Source organism: Argopecten irradians, chromosome 6, assembly GCF_041381155.1.
Source record: "Argopecten irradians isolate NY chromosome 6, Ai_NY, whole genome shotgun sequence".
In the NCBI taxonomy this organism is placed as follows: domain Eukaryota; kingdom Metazoa; phylum Mollusca; class Bivalvia; order Pectinida; family Pectinidae; genus Argopecten; species Argopecten irradians.
The window spans coordinates 15,011,002-15,036,680 of NC_091139.1; the positions used below are offsets into that span (position 1 = coordinate 15,011,002).

General features: G+C 38.3%; 1 protein-coding gene across 1 annotated transcript; it reads right to left on the reverse strand.

The window, feature by feature from the left end:
* Positions 1-1,652: 1,652 nt before the first annotated feature.
* Positions 1,653-25,240, reverse strand: LOC138325107 (uncharacterized). Its single transcript, XM_069270540.1, has 2 exons — positions 25,083-25,240; positions 1,653-3,041 (listed from the first exon to the last, which is right to left on the reverse strand). The coding sequence occupies exons 1-2, from the start codon at positions 25,123-25,125 to the stop codon at positions 2,641-2,643; spliced, it is 444 nt and encodes a 147-aa protein (XP_069126641.1). The 5' UTR covers positions 25,126-25,240; the 3' UTR covers positions 1,653-2,640.
* Between the last annotated feature and the right edge of the window lie 439 nt (positions 25,241-25,679).

Here is a 25,679-nt window from a genome sequence, read left to right on the forward strand (position 1 = left end):
AACCACTTACGACAGACATCACATTTGTAAGGCTTCTCTCCAGTATGTATCTTAAGGTGTCTCTGTAGGTTACCCTTCAGACATCACAATTGTAAGGTTTCTCTCCAGTATGTGTCCTGAGGTGTCTCTGTAGGTTACCTTTCTGACTAAACCACTTACCAGACATCACATTTGTAAGGCTTCTCTCCTGTATGTATTTTGAGGTGTCTCTGTAGCTTACCTTTCTGAATAAACCACTTACCACAGACATCACATTTGTAAGGCTTCTCTCCAGTATGTGTCTTGAGGTGTCTCTGTAGGCCACCTCTCTGACTAAACCCCTTACCACAGACATCACATTTGTAAGGTTTCTCTCCTGTATGTGTCCCGAGGTGTGTCTGTAGGCCATCTTTCTGACTAAATCCCTTATACTTACCTCAGACATCACATTAGAAGGTTTTTCTCCAGTATGTGTCCTGAGGTGTCTCTGTAGGTTACCCTTCAGACTAAATCCCTTACCTCAGACATCACATTTGTAATGTTTCTCTCCTGTATGTGTCCTGAGGTGTATATCTGTAGGCCACCTTTCTGACTAAATCCCTTACCACAGACATCACATTTGTAATGTTTCTCTCCTGTATGTGTCCTGAGCTGTCTGTAGGTTATGTGACTCACTAAACCCCTAACCACAGACATCACATTTGTAAGGCTTCACTCCTGAATGTATCGAGGTGTCTCTGTAGGTTACCCTTCTGACTAAATCCCTTACCTCAGACATCAAATTTGTAAGGCTTCTCTCCTATCTACAGACATCAAATTTGTAAGGCTTCTCTCCTATCTATGTCCTTATATTTATAAATGAACTAAATGAACTTTCTGAATCACTACAGGTTTAACACCACATGTATGACATAATGTGAGCCTTTACACTTCCATAACATACAGACCTGACCAAATTTACTATGTATAATTATTGTTGTCATACATCTAAAACTCTTCTTGCCGCTATGAGTGCCGACTCCAATTTCTTGAAACTGTAATAAACAATTGATTTAAATTGGTACTTTTTGTTTCAAGAACTTGAGTACTGGCCTGGTTAGTTAATATTGGTCAAGCATAAAGGTATCGATATTTCATAAAATGACATTATTTGTTACATTTTATACAACCAATTACACCCTATGTATAAATGTTCGATCATCAGTTCAATCTTGACAATCTTGCTGGCAGCTAATGTTTAGTTGTGCATACAGTACTTTTTCTGTTATCGGAAACTTATAACATCATCATCACACTTCAGTGACTTGCCATAAGTTTCACTGCTAAATCATCGTCGCACTTCAATGACTTAGTAGTTACATTGTGGTACCTTGACTATTATCTCACTTAATGTATCAGAAACTTGTAAAATCACTAATTGTTACACTTCAGTGATATTATCCCACTTAATGTATCGGAAACTTATATGTCATTGATTATGATACAATAACAAAAGTTGGCACTAGCTACACTAAATCATTGTCACACTTCAATGACTTTAATGTTTTATTTTTACATTGTTGAATAATTATCAAACTTTTGATCAATAACCAATAACCTTGAAAAACATGCTAGAATCATTGTCACACTCCAATGATTTAACCGTTACCTTTATTTGTTATGCTTAATGACATGCTTTAAATAGCAAATATTAAATATTCTAATTGATTGAGGAGGGTAAATCCCCTTTTTAACATCCTTGTTTCGGTTATAACTGAGCCTAGAACAATACTTTATGTACCGATACAAAAAACTCAGTACAAAAACGTCTGCAGTATATATCCTGACATTTAAAATTATAAGTGTCACACTAATGTTTACAAGCAAGTCAAAATCAATAATATTAATGACATAGCTGTACAAATTAACATTAAACAGAAAATTCAACAGCAATAAAAAAAAAAAAAAAAAAAAAAAAAATTGGGAGAAAAATATAAAATGTCTGCTGGCTCTACCAGGATTAGCTGAAAAAACTCATATTTCAATGCATAAGACTAGAACTAAATTCCATGTTCACTACAAGAACAAAACTAAACTACATCACTTCACTACTATACTACACTATTAATCTACTATCACCAACAACAAAACTAATCATCTAAACTACATGTTCAGGTAAAAGCACTGAACTTTCTAGTGTAGTAAACTTTCAAGCTAGTCTACACGAAAACAAGTAAAATGGTTATAATCATTTTTCGCATTCACTGACTAAATCTACAACAAACTTAACATTCTAAATTCTAACAAGTCTATTTTAACATGTAAGATACTGGTTAATGATACACGAGTTCCATCATATCCTAAATTTAAATGCAAAAGTTCTCCTATCATTGATGCCTCTCATCTACTATTGGACACTCATGGGTGTTGAAACTGTTTCCTATATAGCCGTAAGCTTTTGGAAAAGACCATTGCAAATACCCCACTCGAAAAGTTCTCCTTTCTAAGTTACTGAAATGCATGGATGTATTCTCTTGTCTCTTTGAAATGACAAGTAAATTATACAGATATATCTTGTTGCATAAATTCATTGGTGTTCTCTCTGGCCTTTGTTGAAATGACAATGCCACATATTTGTATCCCATTTAAGCAAGTTCTCCACCGGTAGGCAGTACGGACAATTTACCGATATTCATGGGTAAACTCTTTGGCCTTGCCGTTTTGATTCCTGATGTAGAGGCGGTGATTCTTGTTGTATAATTTCAGGTCACCAGGGTAGAGGTGTATATCCCTCCGCTCGGGCAGTCTCTCAATTTTACTGGCCTCATGGGCGGGCATTTCAATGGCAATAGTGGCATCAGTTCGCCCAGCATCTTCCATATATTCCCAATGGTTTCCAGACAATCCGTCCCAGTTGTTTCGGGCAATTTCTCCAGGTGAGCGCTTGGGTCCAAGGCGAGTCAGATAGGTACCGTTACCATATACAGCATCGCCTCCATCTCCACGGGATTGGCGGATTACGCCTTCCTGCATTATAGCTTCAGCACGTTCCACACTAGTGTGGTGAAAGTAGGTAGTGGGACCTGTAATGACAAAGAAACAATTCTAATCATTCACCCCTGAAAATTCATAATGAACTATTGTAACCTTTGAATCAAAAGAATGTAAAAGTGTCGTCGGGAACAAGCTAATTATAAATTGTAAACACGCATTCTAGTGGTTATTAAACACATTTGAGCAGATGTACCTTTATATAAATAAGACTAACAAATGGAATAATTGCAAAGCAAAAAGTTTCAAATTTTGTCCTTGTTTCTGTTTGTTACATATTCTCTGCCATTACACACTTACTCTTGCTAGTACACCAGTTTTATATATTTCTGCAATACGCATAGGAGTTTATTATATCTCTATTAATAGTATGGCGATGACGTCACACAAAGGTACATCCGGGCGCTCAAAGGTACAACTCCGTATATCTACACATAAACATAGAGGGAACACAGCCGCTTGGGATGTTTGTTTACATTTTATTGTAATATAAATAGTACGACACTCCAAGAACTATTGCGTTATTTTAATTATAAAAAGGGTAAATAAAGATATTTAACAAAAATATTTAGATATAAACATGTTGTATTCATATACTTTACTCTGTTTATATTCCATTTTCGACCGCCACGAGAAACAAGAGGCCCAGAGGGCCTGTATCGCTCACCTGGTTTGTAATGCCAAGTCATGTTCTGAATACAGGTTCATTGTTTCTTTTCTGAAGGAATTTGAATATTTACCTCCGATCTCCCATATTGGGCCACACCTCTCCTGCCCCTGGGGGTAAGAGCCAAAATTTATACAAGTTCTGTTTCCCTTCCAAAAAGGATGTTTGTGGCCAAATTTGGTTACAATCCATGCAGAACTCTAGGACAAGTAGCGATTTATAGGATTTAACCTCTATTTCCCCTATTGGGCCCTGCCCCTCCTGCCCCCAGGGGGTCAGAGCCAAAATTTATACAAGTTCTGTTCCCCTTTCCCCAAAGGATGTTTGTGGCCAAATTTGGTTACAATCCATGCAAAACTCTAGGACAAGTAGCGATTTATAGGATTTACCTCTATTTCCCCTATTGGGCCCCGCCCCTCCTGCCCCCGGGGGGGTCAGAGCCAAAATTTATACAAGTTCTGTTCCCCTTCCCCCAAGGATGTTTGTGGCCAAATTTGGTTACAATCCATGCAGAACTCTAGGACAAGTAGCGATTTATAGGATTTACCTCTATTTCCCCTATGGGGCCCCGCCCCTCCTGCCCCCGGGGGGTCAGAGCCAAAATTTATACAAGTTCTGTTCCCCCTCCCCCAAGGATGTTTGTGGCCAAATTTGGTTACAATCCATGCAGAACTCTATGACTAGTAGCGATTTAAAGGATTTACCTCTATTTCCCCTATTGGGCCCCGCCCCTCCTGCCCCCGGGGGGTCAGAGCCAAAATTTATACAAGTTCTGTTCCCCTTCCCCCAAGGATGTTTGTGGCCAAATTTGGTTACAATCCATGCAGAACTCTATGACTAGTAGCGATTTAAAGGATTTACCTCTATTTCCCCTATTGGGCCCCGCCCCTCCTGCCCCCGGGGGGTCAGAGCCAAAATTTATTACAAGTTCTGTTCCCCCTCCCCCAAGGATGTTTGTGGCCAAATTTGGTTACAATCCATGCAGAACTCTATGACTAGTAGCCATTTAAAGGAATTGTTGACGGACAGACGGACGACGGACGGACGGACGGACGGACGACGGACGACGGACGACGGACGCCGCGCCATGACATAAGCTCACCGGCCCTTTGGGCCAGGTGAGCTAAAAAACACGGTCGCCATAAGACCTACGTATAAACATTGACAGAAGTTACAAAATTGACAAAAACTACAAATTAAATTCCAAGTTTCCCCAAATATTATACTGACATTTTAATATGCGATTAATGTTTTCAAAGTCTAACTTGGTAAAACACCTTACGATGTGTGATAATGACCAAATTAAAATTTGCCTCGTAGATCACCCCAAGCGCACGGCAGCCATTACGTACGGTACTGCCGAGATCCCGAATTTCGTCATTTTTCAGAGTCACAAAATTATGTATTCTGGTTAACTTTTTCGTCAGAAATTTTGGAATTTAGTTTATGACATTCAAATGAGTCATTTTATAGTTACTTTTTATCATATTTTAAAACAAAACTTCGAGTATTTTAGGATTCTCGAAGCCGTGCGCAATATGTGTCCTGGTCGGCATTTATAGTAATTACTATCTACCTATATTAATATATCTAAATGTAGTCTATCTAACATGTATTCAAATTATTTAAAGCAATATCACCTCAATATGAACTTCACATAACGGCACATGGAATAAAAATGGCTAAAAATTAAAAAGTAAACTCATGAAATTGAACGATTTCACTATTTTATTTTTCGAGATATCGGCAGCCATACTGTACGTGTACGTGCGTACATGTACACATACATCTTTATTTATGTGTAACAGTGGTTTATACCATTCATTAAAAATAATATATACATGGGAAATAACGAAATATATATATTTTACAAGTACTTATTGAGATATGTGTTGGTAATTACGCATAAATAGTATTACTGCCGTTCTCTATCATAAGATTGCACGATTGTGTTACAGTACTAGTGTATCGACTCACTGTAGTAGATTACATCGCTACATGGTACAGGTGAAGTGTCTATGTAACACGCATTGTGATTGGCTGAAGTGTGTATATAAATAAACGTTACACAATGCAACCTATTTGTGCAATCGGGACGTTGTAAGTACGTCGAAACAATTACAAATGTTCATAGATAAACATCTGAAAAATTAATATTTGTAAAATAGAAGTATTACGCTATAAAAAATAAATAACGCTGATATATAGAATTCGCGCTGTAATATACATGACTGTTGGGTGTTTTTTTCCGTAGTACACCTAGCACATGTGACGAACTTGACCGACAGATTTTCCTGAAATAGCTGTTGTAAATATATAAATAAGATGATTGAAAAAAAAATCAAACATGGAAAGAGATAACACACAATCAGGTTATACTAGCTGTAGAAGAATACATAATATTGATTTAAACATGATAATACTGGTACCGTTAATGAATAAATATGAAGGTCAAGAAGAAAGTATCTGCTAAAACAACTGTTCAGTTTCATAATTATGGTAAGGTATATTTAAAATGTCAATTTAACTCTGAATTTGAACTTTATACTGAATAAAAAAGTGTGGAAGTACTAAAAATCGTCGATCGCCAAGCTGCCAACGCGTGCATATTATAAGTTACCGGTAAGATACATGTGTGTTTGCACATGTGTAACGTTACGTTACTATTTTAATCTCTCGCTAAAATTGCGCCAAAATTAGAAGCGGTTCAACCGATCACAGCCAAAATTAGAAGCAGTCCTCAACCGATCATATGTCGACATGTCAAAGCCACGAACCGATCTAAAAGTACGCGAAAGGGTAGTGAAAATGTACAATGATGGCATGGGGTGTCCTATGGAAATATATCTAAAGCGGCCGACGTTTGTAAATCCACCTGTCGGAAACATCGCAAAGTTGTGCGAGGAACAACATGGTTCTCTGCTTCCACGTGTTCGGTCTATCATGACACCAACAAAGGTCAGTGAAGAAGTTGTTAAATTATATCGGAAGAAAATGAGACCAAGCATGGCAGGCTAAAAAACCCAGCTTTATGTACTGTGCACACACGTTTTTCTCTTCTATTTTTAGATCAACTCAGCCAATCACAATGCGTGTTACATAGGCACTTCACCTGTAACATGTAGCGATGTAATCTACTACAGTGAGTCGATACACTAGTACTGTAACACAATCGTGCAATCTTATGATAGAACGGCAGTAATTTCCCAATTTATTGGCTGTTACCCGAGGTGATCTACCAGCGAAGCCATGCACGAGTGGCCGTGGTCTAGAGCTGGCCAGGTGGTTTACATTTCGTTATATTTATATTAATTAGTGTTATGAACAGATTTTTCGTGTATAAAAGAAATATGATACATTGAAATCAATTATCTATTCATAACTTTTTCACAACATGGATTTCTACATGTGAACAAAAAGCGGGTACGTGTGACGGCCCGGCACCGCTTCGCAAGCTGGCTTCAACACTAAATCTACACACAAATATAAATGTCTGTAACCTCTGAAACAATAAGAAGCTATTTAAACAAGAGATCCCAGAGGGATCTTGGCACCACCAATGAATGATCTATGTCTGAAATGGAAAGAGGGATCTTTTCCCTGCTTTTCAAACTTTTTCAAACACGACTACACATAAAATTTGAGACAGATCGCTGCAGCACTTTCTAAGAAATAGTGGCAACAAACTTCAACAATGAAATCCAAGATGGCGGCCGTGTAGCCATCTTGTTGACCTATCAGTTACAAAATGCAATATGCACACAACTAAGGCCCTAAGGGAACCTACATATAAAATTTGAGAGACATCCTTTCAGTACTTTTTTTTAAAAATAGCAATAACAAACTTTAACTATCAAAATCCAAGATGGCTGCCAGACGGCCATCTTGTTGACTGATTGGTCCCAAAACGCAATATGCATATCTAGGGCCCTAGGGGAACCTATGTATGGAATTTGCTTGAATTCCCTTCAATACTTTCTGAGAAATAGCGGTAACAAACTTCCACTACCAAAATTCAAGATGGCCGTCTGTCTTGTTGACAATTCAGTATCAAAACACAATATGCACAACTAGGTCCCTAGGGGAACCTACATATGAAATTTGAGAAAGATCCCTTTTGTACTTTCTCAGAAATTGTGGTAACAAACTTTAACTATCAAAATCCAAGATGGTCGCCTGGCAGCCATCTTGTTGACCGATCGGTCCCAAAATGCAATATGCACAACTAGGGCCCTAGGGGAACCTACATATGAAATTTGAGAAAGATCCCTTCAGTACTTTCTGAGAAATAGCGGTAACAAACTTTAATTATCAAAATCCAAGATGGCCGCGTGTCCGCCATCTTGTTGATAGATCGGTCCCAAATTGCAATATGCACAACTAGGGTCCTAGGGGAACCTACATATGAAATTTGAGAAAGATCCCTTCAGTACTTTCTGAGAAATAGCGGTAACAAACTTTAACTATCAAAATCCAAGATGGTCGCCTGGCAGTCATCTTGTTGACCGATCGGTCCCAAAATGCAATATGCACAACTAGGGCCCTAGGGGAACCTACATATGAAATTTGAGAAAGATCCCTTCAGTACTTTCTGAGAAATAGCGGTAACAAACTTTAATTATCAAAATCCAAGATGGCCGCGTGTCCGCCATCTTGTTGACCGATCGGTCCCAAAAATGCAATATTCACAATTAGGGCCCTAGGGGAACCTGCATATGAAATTTGAGAAAGATCCCTTTAGTACTTTCTGAGAAATAGCGGTAACAAACTTTAACTATCAAAATCCAAGATGGCCGCCTGTCGGCCATCTTGTTAACCGATCGGTCCCAAATTGCAATATGCACAACAAGGGTCCTAGGGGAACCTACATATGAAATTTGAGAAAGATCCCTTCAGTACTTTTTGAGAAATAGCGGTAACAAACTTTAACTATCAAAATCCAAGATGGCCGCCTGTCGGCCATCTTGATGACCGATCGGTCCCAAAATGCAATATGCACAACTAGGGTCCTAGGAGAACCTGCATATGAAATTTAAGAAAGATCCCTTCAGTACTTTTTGAGAAATAGCGGTAACAAACTTTAACTATCAAAATCCAAGATGGCCGCCTGTCGACCATCTTGTTCGCCGATCGGTCCCAAAATGCAATATGCACAACTAGGGTCCTAGGGGAACCTACATATGAAATTTGAGAAAGATCCCTTCAGTACTTTCTGAGAAATAGCGGTAACAAACTTTAACTATCAAAATCCAAGATGGCCGCCTGTCGGCCATCTTGTTGACCGATCGGTCCCAAAATGCAATATGCACAACTAGGGCCATAGGGGAACCTACATATGAAATTTGAAAAAGATCCCTTTAGTACTTTCTGAGAAATAGCGGTAACAAGAATTGTTAACGGACGGACGGACGGACGGACCACGGACGAAAGGCGATTTGAATAGCCCACCATCTGATGATGGTGGGCTAAAAATCAGAATTTGCAAGTATGAAAGTGTATACTTTTGCCAGCGTATCGATTGTGTAGCAGGGATGTACATATCTGTTATTGTTTTTATTAGTCGCCATACTGTGTTTGTACCTTTGAGGACCCGGATGTAAACTTTCTGTGACGTCACGCCATCTTTTCTGAAATCTCCTATAGTCACTATCTCTATTAATAGTATTATGATATTATTGTGTATTAAATACTATGTAAAGGGTTACTATATTATCAAGACTTGCATCATGACCTGAAATTAATTTTGTTCGGAGTGTTGTTAGGAACCCTGGAGAGAGTATATAGCTCGACGTCCCATGAAGCATTTCTGGTGTATTATTTTATAAACTTCTTGATATTGCTTCATGGTGTTAACAGAACAAGTTCCCAATGAAGTTTATATGGAAAAAGCCAAATTGACTCTTTTGGCCCTGCCCCTTAGGCCCCCTGGCATGGGGGTCAGCCCCACCATTTGTACAATTTTTAATCCCCACCCCATAAGGATGTTGCCAATGCAATACGACTCCTATCCAATGCTTAGTTTCATAGAAGAAGTTGTTTATATGAAAACAGCTAGCTAAATTGACCCTTTTGGCCCTGCCCCTCAGGCCTCCTGGGCTTCCAGTCAAATTTTGTTAAATTCCGACCTGCGGTTATGAAGATGTTGATTGGTGATAGACGGAAGGTACATATACGGAGGTCTGACGCCGCGCTATTGCACAATCTCACCTTGGTCCTTTGACAAGGTGAGCTAAAAATGAGTTTTTGTCATACACTCAACTCTTGTGTTGCACACATATATATGTAGGTAAAACCATGTACACATGAGGGCAGCCTTATATTGCCTTTATCTCAAATCTGTTTTCAACAATCATTTAAAAACATTAGTTTACTTAAAGTTATATGTGCCGTAACTAGGCGATAATTTTGACATGCTATTTCTTCATCATTAATTTATTAAAAACCATAAGGTTTGATGAATAAAGCTGTAAAAACCATTCAAATGGCTTCAGATGACTTTTAAACTTAAGTTATAACACAGAAATTTTGTACTGAAAAATTGTTGTTTTTATGCCTTAAATAAATTTAAATGAAAACATACCTGCAGAAGTTACTTTATAATTACTAAAAACATTGTAAAAATGTGTAATGAAATTGTAGACCACAATTTGGCTTCGTGGTCTCACCGTATATACTCTTTTCACTTCGCTATTGATGTAAATAAATTATTTTTGGCAGTACTGCCAAAATTCATTTTCAGCTCTTATTTGTACATGTAAAAATAAAACATATGCATTGAAAGCACTGTAATTTTCAAAAAGTTGGTAGTTTTTGGTAATGAATAACATATTAAAAGCTCATCTTGATTCGTGAGTATCAAAAATACGGCACATATAACTTTAATAACTCAGGTCTATAGCAAGTCCAATTTTTATTATCATTAACAGAGATTATGTAAGAGACGCAGGAGTCACCAGTGTGCATATATTGACCTAGATGTAGCTTTGTATATACACATTGTGTGTATTCTCTTTTTGACACACAGGCTGTGTGGCTTGTAGATAGAAGTAAGAGTAAATTCTTCTGGCTGATATATTTTAATACAAGAGGCCCAGAGGGCCTGTATCGCTCACCTGGTTTGTAATGCCAAGTAATGTTCTGAATACAGGTTCATTGTTTCTTTTCTGAAGGAATTTTAATATTAACCTCTAAATCCCCTATTAGGCCCCACCCCTCCTGCCCCCAGGGGGTCAGAGCCAAAATTTATACAAGTTCTGTTCCCCTTCCCCCAAGGATGTTTGTGGCCAAATTTGGTCACAATCCAAGCAAAACTCTATGACTAGTAGCGATTTAAAGGATTTACCTCTATTTCCCCTATTGGGCCCCACCCGTCCTGCCCCTGGGGGGCCAGAGCCAAAACTTATACAAGTTCTGTTCCCTTCCCCAAGGATGTTTGTGGCCAAATTTGGTTACAATCTATACAGAACTCTATGACTAGTAGCGATTTAAAGGATTTACCTTCTATTTCCCCTATTGGGCCTCGCCCCTCCTGCCCCCCGGGACCAGAGCCAAAATTTATACAAACTCAGTTCTTATTCTCCCAAGGATGTTTCTGGCCAAATTTGGTTACATTCCATGCGGAACTCTGTGACTAGTAGCGATTTAAAGGCTTTACCTCTATTTCCCCTATTGGGCCCCACCCCTCCAGCCCCCGGGGGGCCAGAGCCAAAATTTATACAAGTTCTGTTCCCCTTCCCCAAAGGATGTTTATGGCCAAATTTGGTTCCAATCTCTGCAGAACTCTATGACTAGTAGCGATTTAAAGGATTTACCTCTATTTCCCCTATTGGGCCCCGCCCCTCCTGCCCCCGGGGGGTCAGAGCCAAAATTTATACAAGTTCTGTTCCCCTTCCCCCAAGGATGTTTAGTGGCCAAATTTGGTTACATTTCATTCAGAACTCTATGTCAAGTAGCGATTTAAAGGATTTACCTCTATTTCCCCTATTGGGCCCCGCCCCTCCTGCCCCTGGGTGATCAGAGCCAAAATTTATACAAGTACTGTTCCCCTTCCCCCAAGGATGTTTGTGGCCAAATTTGGTTACATTTCATTCAGAACTCTATGACTAGTAGCGATTTAAAGGATTTACCTCTATTTCCTCTATTGGGCCCCGCACCTCCTGCCCCCGGGGGATCAGAGTCAAAATTTATACAAGTTCTGTTCCCCTTCCCCCAAGGATGCTTGTGGCCAAATTTGGTTACATTTCATTCAGAACTCTATGACTAGTAGCGATTTAAAGGATTTACCTCTATTTCGTCTATTGGGCCCAGCACCTCCTGCCCCCGGGGGATCAGAGCCAAAATTTATACAAGTTCTGTTCCCCTTCCCCCAAGGATGCTTGTGGCCAAATTTGGTTACAATCCATGCAGAACTCTAGGATAAGTTGCGATTTATAGGATTTACCTCTATTTCCCCTATTGGGTCCTGCCCTCCTGCCCCCGGGGGTCAGAGCCAAAATTTATACAAGTTCTGTTCCCCTTCCCCCAAGGATGTTTGTGGCCAAATTTGGTTACATTTCATTCAAAACTCTATGACTAGTAGCGATTTAAAGGATTTACCTCTATTTCCCCTATTGGGCCCCGCCCCTCCTGCCCCGGGGGGCCAGAGCCAAAATTTATACAAGTTCTGTTCCCCTTCCCCCAAGGATGTTTGTGGCCAAATTTGGTTCCAATCCATGCAGAACTCTATGACTAGTTGCGATTTAAAGGATTTACCTTTATTTCCCCTATTGGGCCTCGCCCCCTCCTGCCCCCGGGGGGTCAGAGCCAAAATTTTTACAAGTTCTGTTCCCCCTCTCCCCAAGGATGTTTGTGGCCAAATTTGGTTACAATCCATGCAGAACTCTAGGACAAGTAGCGATTTATAGGAAATGTTGACGGACGGACGGACGACGGACGCCGCGCCATGACATAAGCTCACCGGCCCTTCGGGCAGGTGAGCTAATAATGGCAAAATTCAACATAAACGAATGGTACCATTGAGTCACCACCCAAACTGACTAGCATAGGGAATGAGCACGTCTAGGAGAGATGTTACGATGGTAACAACCAGACTGATTTGGGGACAGCTCTGCTGCTCTTTAAATCCTACTATTCTAAACTGTTGACATTTCTCGTTGATATTTCCTAATATCATTTCCTATCAACATTTCCTGTTAAATGCCTTGTCATAGTGATAATTATTTGCACAAAGCGATGCGACCTTCCAGCTGTAATTATCTTCATTTATCTAACTAGTACCAATATGTAATTATCTTATTTTATTCAATTAATAGCTATATATGTAATTATCTAAACCATATCAAACGCCTCATAGTATTACATGTGTATTCTACCAATCAGAAGGCAGTTTTCCCAGGACTGCCTTACAGTATATAAATGTAGTAATGGAAAGGCTGTCTTCTGATTTGTCAAAGGAATATTATTCAATGAGTAGGGAATATATACAAATGGAAGTTTAAGAATGAAATGGTTAAAGAGGTCACCACTTAGGCACTAGATGTCATTGTAGGGAAAGTCCTACACAAATAGTATACCAGATAGCTATAGCTATAATACAAGCGCTATGTGTTGTATTAAAATCTCACTTATTTAGATTTGTGGCAGTTATTGCATGGAAACCAAGCGTTACAGACACCAGATGGACAGTTGGGCACAAATGACCAACATTTTTTCCTTGTTTCAGTGAACAAGCAATGGATAATAAATATCTGAGCCAGAGGTCAAAGGTATAATAGGTGTCTTCTCACTTAGCCCAACATTCCTGAATTTCGAGGGTATACAGGTAAGGTATTTTGTTGGCCAGGTGAGACTAGGTGTGAAAGATAGAACAATAGCAGATAATTACAGGTAAGGTATAGACTGTTTCATTAAAACTTCCAACATTTACGGGGTTTGTACTTTATGTTAATAGTTTTTAATGAATATATATCAGAATGGACACACAAAAAGTAATTACATTTTGAACACAGCTACTACTACTTTTAAATACATTAGTTAAATAAATTTCATTTTTAATAAATATATATCAGAATGGACAAAAAAGTAATGACATTTTGAACATAGCTACTATTTTTTTAGTAATTTAATTTACAAATAAAATATAAACCAGCATGGATGTTAAAAGTAACTATATAGTGGGAAATATAGCTGCTATTTTGAAATTATTTCCACCTAAGTTCATCAGCAAGCAGCACTAGTTATGTTTTTCATCACATTTTTCATAGTGCATATTTTAATACATGTACAGTTCTTCAGACCATGCGAAATATGATATTTTTTCACAGGACATTCGGTCTGGTGAACTCTGAATGTTTACCAGACCGGGAAAAAATTTCACAGGACATTTCGGTCTGACAAAATTTAATGGTTTTACCGGACATAATTGAGTCTGTCTCTGATGATATACATTACATGCCTTACAATACTATTACATTTTTTTATTTCCAGGTTGATAAGAGTCTTCCTGTGTAGAAGATTAAACCCAGCTGTAGTGTTTGGCAATGTTGTCAACAAAATACAACAAAATGTCAAACAGTCATTTCATCCATTCCTTTATTCTTAAAACTAACAACTCCTTGAAAACATCATTACATTTTCAAAGTTTTGTTCTTCATCCTGATAGTCTTCGGAGAAGTCAAATCATCTGCATCCTTTCCAAAAATAAAATCAAGTCTCATCATCAGCTGTTCTTTCCACTATCTCTAGCATGCTCTCCTCCTCTTCACCAGACCTTTCACCACTCATTTACATTACCACTCTGACTCTGACTCACCTCATGCAAAATCTGACAATTGGACTTGTTACTGTTTTCAAAACAGCATGTGCGTTTCTAAAAAAGTTAATTATTTTTGTCATTTGGTTTTGTTTGTGCTAGCTTCAGTGATAGCAATGCGCCGCCTGCTGGTGTTGCATTTTAGTTCAGTCGATGGTTATTTTCTTTACGATTTTGGCAGCTCAGCCGCTTTTTTTGTGACCTGAACTATTTTCGTGATCAACAAATCAGCCGAGATCGTTCTGCATTCTTACAACCTGTTATCAACAGTGTTATTCCCTCTCAGGTTAGTTAGTAAATTCTACTGATTTATCGTATTGTGCATTTTACGATTATTGTTCGATTGCAGAGATTTTGCATGTCATCGAGTTGTTAGTGCGAGAAATCGAGGGTCAAGCCCATGGTCTTACGTCTTGCCTACTTACTACTAATCACAACGAGAAGGTCGGTTTTCCTCGTACTTCTTGTTAGAAGCCTGTTTTTAGCTTCTCGTTCGGTGTTGAAGCCCTAAGCTTCAAAGCTTTGCCGGGTATAGCCGTCGAAATATGTAACATGGCGGCAAGCTATGATAAACATTTTCAAGCCAGTGTTAGTTCGGGACCATGACACGGGTAGGATTCTAAACACGGACAGTCGGTCCGGAACTTTACAGTACGGTTCCGGACCGACGGCAAAATTAACCTGACATCTGTCCGACGGACCGACGTATTTCGCATGGTCTGAGTTCTTTACTGCAAATGTAGTAAATGAGATAAAATAAAAACAAGAGGCCCAGCGGGCCTGTATCGCTCACCTGGTTTGTAATGCCCAAGTAATGTTCTGAAATACAGGTTCATTGTTTCTTTTATGAAGAAATTTTTATTAACCTCCAAATACCCTTATGGGCCACACACCCCTCCTGCACCCAGGGGGTCAGAGCAAAAATTTATACAAGTTCTGTTCCCCTTCCCCAAGGATGTTTATGGCCAAATTTGGTCACAATCCAAGTAAAACTCTAGGACAAGTGGTGATTTATAGGATTTACCTCTATTTCCCCTATTGGGGCCCCACCTGTCCTGCCCCTGGGGGGCCAGAGCCAAAAATTTATACAAGTTACTGTTCCCCTTCCAAAAGGATGTTTGTGGCCAAATTTGGTTACAATTCATGCAGAATTCTATGACTAGTAGCGATTTTTAAAGGATTTACCTCTATTTCCCCTATTGGGCCCCGCCCCTCCTGCCCCCCGGGGGATCAGAGCCAAAATTTATACAAGTTCTGTTCCCCCTTCCCCCAGGATGCTTGTGCCACATTTGGTCACACATCCATGTAGAAACTCTAGGATTAAGTAGCGATTCTATAGGATTTACCTCTTATTTCCCCTATTGGGTTTCCCGCACCTGTTCCTGCCCCCGAGGCAGGTGGGGTCAGCAGTAGCCGCAAAAATTTATACTAGTTCTGTTCCCTTCCCCCAAAGGATGTTTGTGGCCAGATTTGGTTACAGATCCATTACTGAAACTCTGATGAACTAGTTGGCGTTTTAAAGAATTTAGACCTTCGATTTCCCCTGTTGGGTGTCGCCCTCCTGCCCCCCGGGGGAAACCAGAGCGCTAAAATTACTTATACATAATCAGTGCTTATTCTCCCAAGAGATTGTTTGTGGCCAAATTGGGTTTACAATTCCATGCGGTATCTCTGGTGACTAGTAGCGATTAATGGATTTATTTACCTCTATTTCCCCCTATTGGGCCCGTCCCTCCCTCCTGGGGGGGTCCCGGCAAGGGGGCGAGAGCCCAAAATTTTATACAAGTTCTGTTCCCCTTACCCCAAGGATGCTTGTGGCCGAATTTGGTTTACAATCCATGACAGAACTCTATGACTAGTAGCGATTTTTTTTAAAGGATTTACCTCTATTTCCCCTATTGGGCCCTGCCCCTCCTGCCCCCGGTGGGGGGGACCAGAGAGTTTTCAGAGATCGGGAATCGCAATACAGAAAGTTCTGTACAACTAAGAACACCCTTCAAGTTTCTGTTCCCCTTCCCACAAGGATGTTTGTGGCCAAATTTGGTTTCCAATCTCATGCAGCGGATTATCTCTCATGACTAGTAGCACGATTTTAGATGGATAGGTTGAATTACCTATATGTTTCCTCTATTTGGGGGACCCACGCTATCACTGCACCCGGGGAGTCGACGGTGGTTTTTGTCCAGGAGCAAAAAATCAGGGACAATTATTACCAATTTCTGTTTTCCCCTCTCCAAACAAAGGATGTTTTGTGGCTGATTTTGTGGTTAAAAATCCTTGCCAAAAGACTCCTAGGACAAGTTATGGAAAGTTAGCGATTTAATGGTCCGTTACCTCTAGTTCCCCTAATTGGGTCCAGCTCCCAACCTGCCCCGGGGAGGGGCGGGGCAACGGGTCAGACCAGAGCCGCCAAAAAATGAAACCAAGACAAAAATGTTATTACCAAGTTTCTGGTTACCCCTTCCCCCCAAGGATGTTTGGTGTGGCCAAATTTGGTTACAATTCATGCAGAACTCTATGACTACTAGTAGCGATTTAAATGGATTTACCTCTATTTCCCCTATTGGGCCCCGCCCCTCCTTCCCCCAGGGGATCAGAGCCAAAATTTATACAAGTGTAAATAGGACGGAGGAGTTATCTCGTCACGTTAAGTAGTTTTCGGATTGAGGTTCATGTTGGTTTACATACTTGCAAAATACGACAAAAACGCTAAGATATAAACGTAATATAATTATTCAAGATACAAACAATATCGGCACACAGTTAACAAATAACAGCTTTTAAATGCCGGAGGAGAACGTTAATTTACAATATATTTTATTCTAAATTCCACCCTCCCTTCCCGCTAGTTATAATTTATACTTTTCCCATAGATATTTATCTTGATATATATGATATGGCTAGGAGGCCGGATGTCCTAAAAAGTAAGGAGTTACCTACTCATTCAGGAGGTGACCCGGCGGACAATATGTTGTCTAGATGCCAAAGTGACAGAGATAGCCAGCGCACGCCCTTATATACCCGTAATAGTAACACAAAAGATTAACGGCATCAAATCAGGTTACATCAGACGTAACTGCTTCAACGGAAGTAGTATTGACTTGATACCCGTATGTAATAACATAAACACACATGTATAGCAATAACAATGACCCCACAATTACGCAAGTATAAACATATAAATTCACTCCTGTCACACAAGTTCTGTTCCCTTTCCCCCAAGGATATTTGTGGCCAAATTTGGTTTACAATCCATGCAAAACTCTAGGACAAGTAGCGATTTATAGAATTTACCTCTATTTCCCATATTGGGCCCCTCCCCTCCAGCCCCCGGGGGGGCCAGAGCCAAAATTTATACAAGTTCTGTTCCCCTTCCCCCAAGGATGTTTGTGGCCGAATTTGGTTACAATCCATGTAGAACTCTATGACTAGTAGCGATTTAAAGGATTTACCTCTATTTCCCCTATTGGGCCCCACCTGTCCTGCCCCTGGGGGGCCAGAGCCAAAATTTATACAAGTTCTGTTCCCCTTCCAAAAAGGATGTTTGTGGCCAAATTTGGTTACATTCCATTCAGAACTCTATGACTAGTAGCGATTTAAAGGATTTACCTCTATTTCCCCTATTGGGCCCCGCCCCTCCTGCCCCGGGGGGGGTCAGAGCCAAAATTTATACAAGTTCTGTTCCCCTTCCCCCAAGGATGTTTGTGGCCAAATTTGGTTACAATCCATGCAAAACTCTAGGACAAGTAGCGATTTATAGAATTTACCTCTATTTCCCCTATTGGGCCCCTCCCCTCCAGCCCCCGGGGGGCCAGAGCCAAAATTTATACAAGTTCTGTTCCCCTTCCCCCAAGGATGTTTGTGGCCGAATTTGGTTACAATCCATGTAGAACTCTATGACTAGTAGCGATTTAAAGGATTTACCTCTATTTCCCCTATTGGACCCTGCCCCTCCTGCCCCCGGGGGACCAGAGCCAAAATTTATACAAGTTCTGTTCCCCTTCCCCAAAGGATGTTTGTGGCCAAATTTGGTTACATTCCATTCAGAACTCTATGACAAGTAGCGATTTAAAGGATTTACCTCTATTTCCCCTATTGGGCCCCACCCCTCCTGCCCCTGGGGGGCCAGAGCCAAAATTTATACAAGTTCTGTTCCCCTTCCCCCAAGGATGTTTGTGGCCAAATTTGGTTACAATCCATGCAGAACTCTATGACTAGTAGCGATTTAAAGGAAATGTTGACGGACGGACGGACGGACGGAAGACGCCGCGCCATTGACATAAAAAACCCATTAAATTCTACATCTTTTGTAGTATAGAGAGAGAGAGAGAGACAGTAACAATTTTTGGTCTTAAAGTGAATAGTCGGGCAAAGAAATCCAGTCTTAATGCGTTCATTGGCCTTCCTTCCAAAAGTTCTCACATATTAATACGACGGTAAATCTTCACGGACATAGTGAGCCGGGAGGGACGGTTTAGAATTTCCATACTTTAAATTAACACCTTACACATTTTTTTTAAAGCCATCCTTGCCCGACTGTTCAACAACAAATTTTCTACTTTCTAAAGCAAAAGAAATATATTTACCCAAGTTATTTAATTCCTTTACATTTTGTGTATTTGATAATGATTTACTTCAACAAGAGGATTTTCATCTTCAATATCATCATTACAAAATGAACATATTCCTTGATTCCTAGTTATATTCCTGTATCTTCCCCTCTCTATATTCAAATCATGTGCAGATAATCAGAATTTAGTTATGTTTCTCTTAACTTTAATGTCTGAAGATTTATTTGAATAAGGTTGACAATAATAAGATGTTTGTATAAATTTCCTTTAGATGAATCATTTATCAAATGTATACATTCCTGTCTAAAAAGATCTTCTAATTTGAGTTTAAAGATGCTCCACCGCTGACAAATGGTATTTTTTCACTATAAAAAACAGGAGCAGACGATTTCGTATTTTTCTTCAGTTACAAAAGTTATTTACTTTACACCATTACCACCATTGAAAAGTTTGAGCTTCTAATTTTACGATTCCGAATCATATATATAGCGCAAACTACAATTGTTTAATTCCAATCTTGACTGAAAAATCCAGCTATGATTATTTTCTTCGATTTCTAATTTTCCTGATAATAGATAAAGAAACTCCTCTAAGTTCAATATTTACCATAGCATTAGTAGTGTTTTTCTTCTGCTTTGTACCTTTTCAATGTCAGGAGCTTTATGAAATCCCCATATTGCACATCCATAATTCAAAACACTATCAAATATAATGTAAGAATGTATTTGTCAAAGAAAACTAACAAAGAAACTTGAAACTTGATACTTCCAAAACACTACTAAATATAACGTAAGAATTTACTATTTCGATTAATTAGTTATAACAATACTTACATGTATCTATATATTACTGTAGGAAAACATGTACCATTGTCGCTCAAACAGCCTAATTAACAATGATAAAACAGCATTGATAGTAATTAATGCAAATAACATCTAATTATATGTACCAGGTCTATAGAAAGACTATCAAGCATTATTATAATTAACAGAAGACACTATTTTTAGAATTAAAATTGGAAATCATACATTATGTTTGTTTTCTTTTCTAAATTGATCATTTTGTAAAACAAAGTAGTGAGTTACCATCTTGAAATGAATGTTCCGTTATTGATCATTTGAAAATTTTTTTTAATAAAATTATTAATATATATATCTATTTTTTACCTGAAAATGTAAGTTTTAAAACTAAAACTTTCCTACACAAATCGATTTTAATCTTCAACTTGTCTATTTTATAAATATTTCCTATCATAGAAAGTAAGAACATACTATAGCTGAAACTCACTCAGGTGTAAAACTTGGCATGTTGGCCAGGTAATACAGGTAAAAGTTTACTAAAACTTTATTGTAGTCTATTACCCAACATTGGAAAGTTTGAGCTTGCTAATTTTATTTCAAGTTAAAAAATATGAAAAATACATTAAAGCGTACAAAATAGTCTGGGCAAGTGACTGTATAAAAATCGGTAAAAATGGTATTAATATTATCGGTTTAATTTCTTATGAACTTAGGAAAAATAAAACTTTCCGTCAAAATCGCTGTACATGCGAAGAAAATAATAATATCTATGGGAATCCTAAAAGTCCCCCTCTCCGAGACCGGCTATGAGTGCCAGTTCAACCTTAACGTTTATGCGCCAACACCCACCACTTCTCCGTAGTAAACAAAACATGGCTTACCGTAGTTTTGAACAAAAATGTTCTCCGCAAAAACAACCAACTGGATGCTTCACCCGCCTTTGTAAAATGCCGAAAGGAAAGGCAATGGCGCAGTCGTACAATCCCAAGTAAACTCTTGACTCTCCGGGTAAACCCTTACCAAACGCTATGGACACGTGTTCAATACAAACTTGGTTATAGTGAAGAGAAAATCAGTTTATAAACGTATGCACGCGGTGTCGGGCTCCGAGAGCCGCTAACGTTACCTGTTACGTACCTAGGCCTACCCGGTATCTCCTGCTCAGCTGAATAGTGAGTGATGTCTTCGTATTGAGAATCACTTATATATGTAAATAGTCCCTAGCAGTCATTTTGTTTCTAAATGAGTGGTCTCATATGGTCACATGTTTCTACGCCTGTTCCCCCATCGCGTAAGAACACGTTAACCCTGGGTTAAATATGCGGTTCTTTAGATGGGGGCCACTTTAGGGGTAATAAATGCCCTGTATTATATAAAATGTACCGTTGTAATGCGATGTACAGTTAGCTTGTAACCGCTAGTGCATTATCAAGTTAAGATTTGTTTCAATTAATCTATAATATTATGCTACCGGTCAATTCATACAGTTCTGATGTATATATTTATAGATTTTTAATTTGTAAATTTTTGTTCTGTACATGTTCTGGTAGTGTTATACACATACATTGTATATAGGATTTACATTGTAGGTTAATTGGTAAAATTGTATTGTATATGTTCTGATATACACATATACATATGTACATGTAGGTTTTAGCTTGTTCTTTAGATATATTTGGAGGACACATACAGTATTATTTCTGGTCATAATTATAAATAGTGTTTGTACATGTGTATATGACAAACTTTACAGAGTTGAAATGTGCATGCAGCCATTGTATTATTTATACATTATTCCTGGAATTTTTGTACTAGGATAGTCTATAGTTAATGAACTTTTGTATTCTTGTTTTGAAAACAAATATTTGATTCTTATTACAAATGCAGTCTGTTGAGAACATTCACCAACTTTATAAAAATGTTTTCTTCTATAATACTAGAAATGAAACCCTGTAGAATTGTAACCTTACGTATTTATTCATGTTATACTGATATTTGATGAATTGTGATCATTTGTCATTTTTCTGTCACATTCCAACAGATATAAAAAATTCTGTGGTTAGCTTTTTTTTCATGGCCGCACCATTACATGCATAGTGACATGTAATACTCATTAAAGTTCATCCCTTTGGACCTGCATAAAAGTGTGCGCTCGGAATCACGACATATACATTACATATTAAGCATCATATGAAGACGTGAAAGAATGTTGATTTGAGTGCTCATGAAAGTAAACTTTTCCAATATGGACCTAGAAGATCATGAACAGAACATTTAAACAGTATTAATTTATTAAATGTTCCTTTCAACTGTAATCATTAAATAAAATTATGATGCAATACTTTTTCATTTGTTTAACTTTGTAGAAATATTTGTTTTATTAGTCCTCTAGATCCAGTGATTATAATTCTTGCATCCATATGCCTGCCATTTGTTTGTCAGGGCTTGTGAGATAGCTTTTCAATTACTTTTAAAAATATAAGGATTTTTTTACATATAGCAATATAGATACCATTGTCTTAGGATTTCTAATTTCTACTTTACAAGAGAGTAGACTCAACATATAAATAAAACCATAAAACTAGCTCAAGTTATCTGAAATGTTAAAAATCTTTTTGTCTGAACCAAATTTCACATTTATTGTCTATGTGTAACTTGTACATAGACCATTTATGTATTAATACTGTAGTAACAGTGATTACAAACACATAGACTAAAATGTAGTATGTAGTACTATGTACATCTGTCTTTGATTTGAGTTCTAAACAAAAAAGTGGTACCTATTAGGAAGTTGTGACTTGGGCGAAGGGTGAAATACAGAAGAAATAGCTACACATGGAAAAAAGAAAGATATACAGTACCATATGGATTCAAAGTTGCTCCAAAATTAATGAGACTAAATAACCAAAAAAAAAGCCATGTAAACCCCAAATATGCAATGACCAGATCAATGATAAAGCACCCTTCCACTTCCAGTTATCTGTAGCTATTCTATATTTCAACCCCCCACTCAAGTTACAACTTCCCAACCTCATGATTCTTCTGTCTTTTAGCCCCCCACCCCCCAACACACACATACCTGATTGATTGTCATGTTATTTCAGGTTCCTATTCCAGGTATTATTCCTAAAAACCAAAAAGGGTATACACACTGTGTACTCTCAAAGGAGGGGAACCACTTCATTCAAAAATGGAATTTACAATTTCATCTTAATTTTGAAATTTTCAATTTAATTATTAATTACTGGACTATTAAAACAGTATAGAAACCCCTCGGCTACAGACAAAGTACTGTGGTACACATTTCTCTTAATTAATTACTTTTCTTCAACTCAATCATCTTTTTCTCCAGAGCACAAAAAAGAACAGGTAACAACAGAAAAGGAAAGTAACATACATGTAGGCCTATATGTTTTCTGGAAATATATATGATGTGTTAATTCTCACAGCATAGGCCTACATGAATGTAAAGAATTAAATATTATCAATGTTTGAGAGAATTTCCTAGTTGTAATTCTATAGCAGCTACATGGAATGTACGTTTACATATATACATTGTACGATACATATACATCATAAAAGTTTCTTTCCTTCCAGCTGGACATTCATGTCATCTCTCTCCAGAACTCAAATATTGTTTACAAAAAAAAACACAACCAGAGACATAGATAATTTAATTAAATCTCTGCAAAAAACTACACGAATAATTGAACACATATATTGTACTTGTAAAATATCTATCTATGAGCTAATTTATTTTCACATCTTTGACAGCTACATTCATGGCCGTTCTATGGAACGTTTTCGTGTGGTTTTTAAATGGGAAATTATGTTACGATTATTTGTATTTAACCTTCATGATTCGGTTGATGTAAAATACGACGAATGCGATGCTGCAATAATTGCCCCATCTCTGCATCGGCCGAATATTTGTGTCGATTTCCATGTACAAGATGCTTTTATCGAAAAATGATAACAAAGCATTGTCATTAATGTAAGAATACTTCATTTGCATCAAATGTATCATCTCAAAACAACAATTTGCATACCGCATTAGTGGTTTATCACACGAAACGAAACCGACACGACTGAGAAATACATTTATGTCCATGTTGACATTTTTCCACGCAGCCTCGTTTTCAAAGAGTTTGGCGAATTTATATTTAGAACTGTGCTAAATTTACACGGGGCTTCCCCAAAATTTCAATGGTCAATACTGGACACCGTAAGCAGAACTTGACCACCATTATGGTATACAATGACTTTTGGAAGGCCAAAGAACGCATTTAGACTGGTTTCCTTTGCCCGACTATTCACTTTAATTGCTTCCCTAAAAAATTCTGTGGCACTATATTTCTATATGGAATGAAGTACTGATTGCGCATGCACCAAAGGCAAAATGAATTATTTTATATTATTTTTTTGTGTTAATTAGACATATATATACACGATAAAACACCAATTATTGTTCAAATAATGAATATCATTTATGCTCTGTCGGCGGTGGAGCATCTTTAATTATTTTGTAAACATTCGTGATTTTTTAGTTTAATATCAGAGACAGAGCTATGAAGGGGGCTACCAGATTATGAACCATTGCACGATACTTCATTCAACTATGAAGTCTAAGTTACATTTTCCAGATTTAGCAGCGAGTTTTACGGCCAGATTATATATTAAGTATCATTTAGATGGACATTGAACGTCTGAATAATAAGCCTGGCCAATAGACCCATTTCAGTAATGGATGGTTGTATCCTACTAAGTAGGATGAAACGTTCGCTCGGGGCAATGATTCCTTTCATGTCTGTGTGGTCACTCAGTATGTGTGCTACATCTAGGTCTTGCCGACTTCGGACACCGCAAGTCGTCTCGATGACTCCTACTTGTAAACACTGTCGGTGCCGTGATGCTAGAACTTGTTACGCTGTGCGTCCAAAGCCACTCATTTTAATCTTTCAAAATGTTATTGAAAATAACGCAAAGGAAAAATATTATGCAGCTTATTACAAATAACAAACATTCAAGTAAAATACGCTACACAAGTTTTGATGACTCTTAATCCAAGCGTGTACCTCGATCACTCATGAAGTCCGTGCAGTCGTTTGACAAACCGCGGGAACAAGTCATTCGGCTTTTTGCACGGTTTAGAGCAGTTTCCTACCAAAGACTAGAAAACAGAAACTTTTCACAAATTATTAGTATCAGAATATGTAAGATATTACCTTTAGGTCTGTCATCTTGACTAGCGTTTCGATAATGGGCCATTTTGATTATATTCTTCTGAAAGTTGCTCCCCTGATCAGTCACAGGCGTCCAACCGCTCCACTGTCCGCCCGCTGTCTCCTGACAGACTGGTTTCAGTGTTTGGGATCATGATCACGTGACAAGTGCTGCATTCGCGTTCCCACGGGGGTTAATCTCTAAACGTGAACTGCCCAGTGCCCATCGTGTAGTTTCTAAGATTCACTGTACTTTTACGAACTACTAGGCATATGTGAGATGTTATAAGGCTAGCCCTAATTAATAATGATCCCAAGGTTTAAATAAGATAAAATATTTAGGCCTATAAAAAAACTGTCATCATGCAGTGGCCAGTTCTAGGAAGGGAAGATGAAACATAGGCTAATGGGGAAAGGGAGGGGGCAAGGACGTATGAAATGTATGTCACTTAGATCTATAAATCCTTGGAAAGGGCAAAGGTCCTCAATAATTTCCGCCTTCGATCTTGACATTTTCGATTTGTCTTCTGGTTGACCCACGAATGAAGTACGAAAATGTGCAGCAGGACCTTTTTTCAAATGATATTGAACAAATTAGTA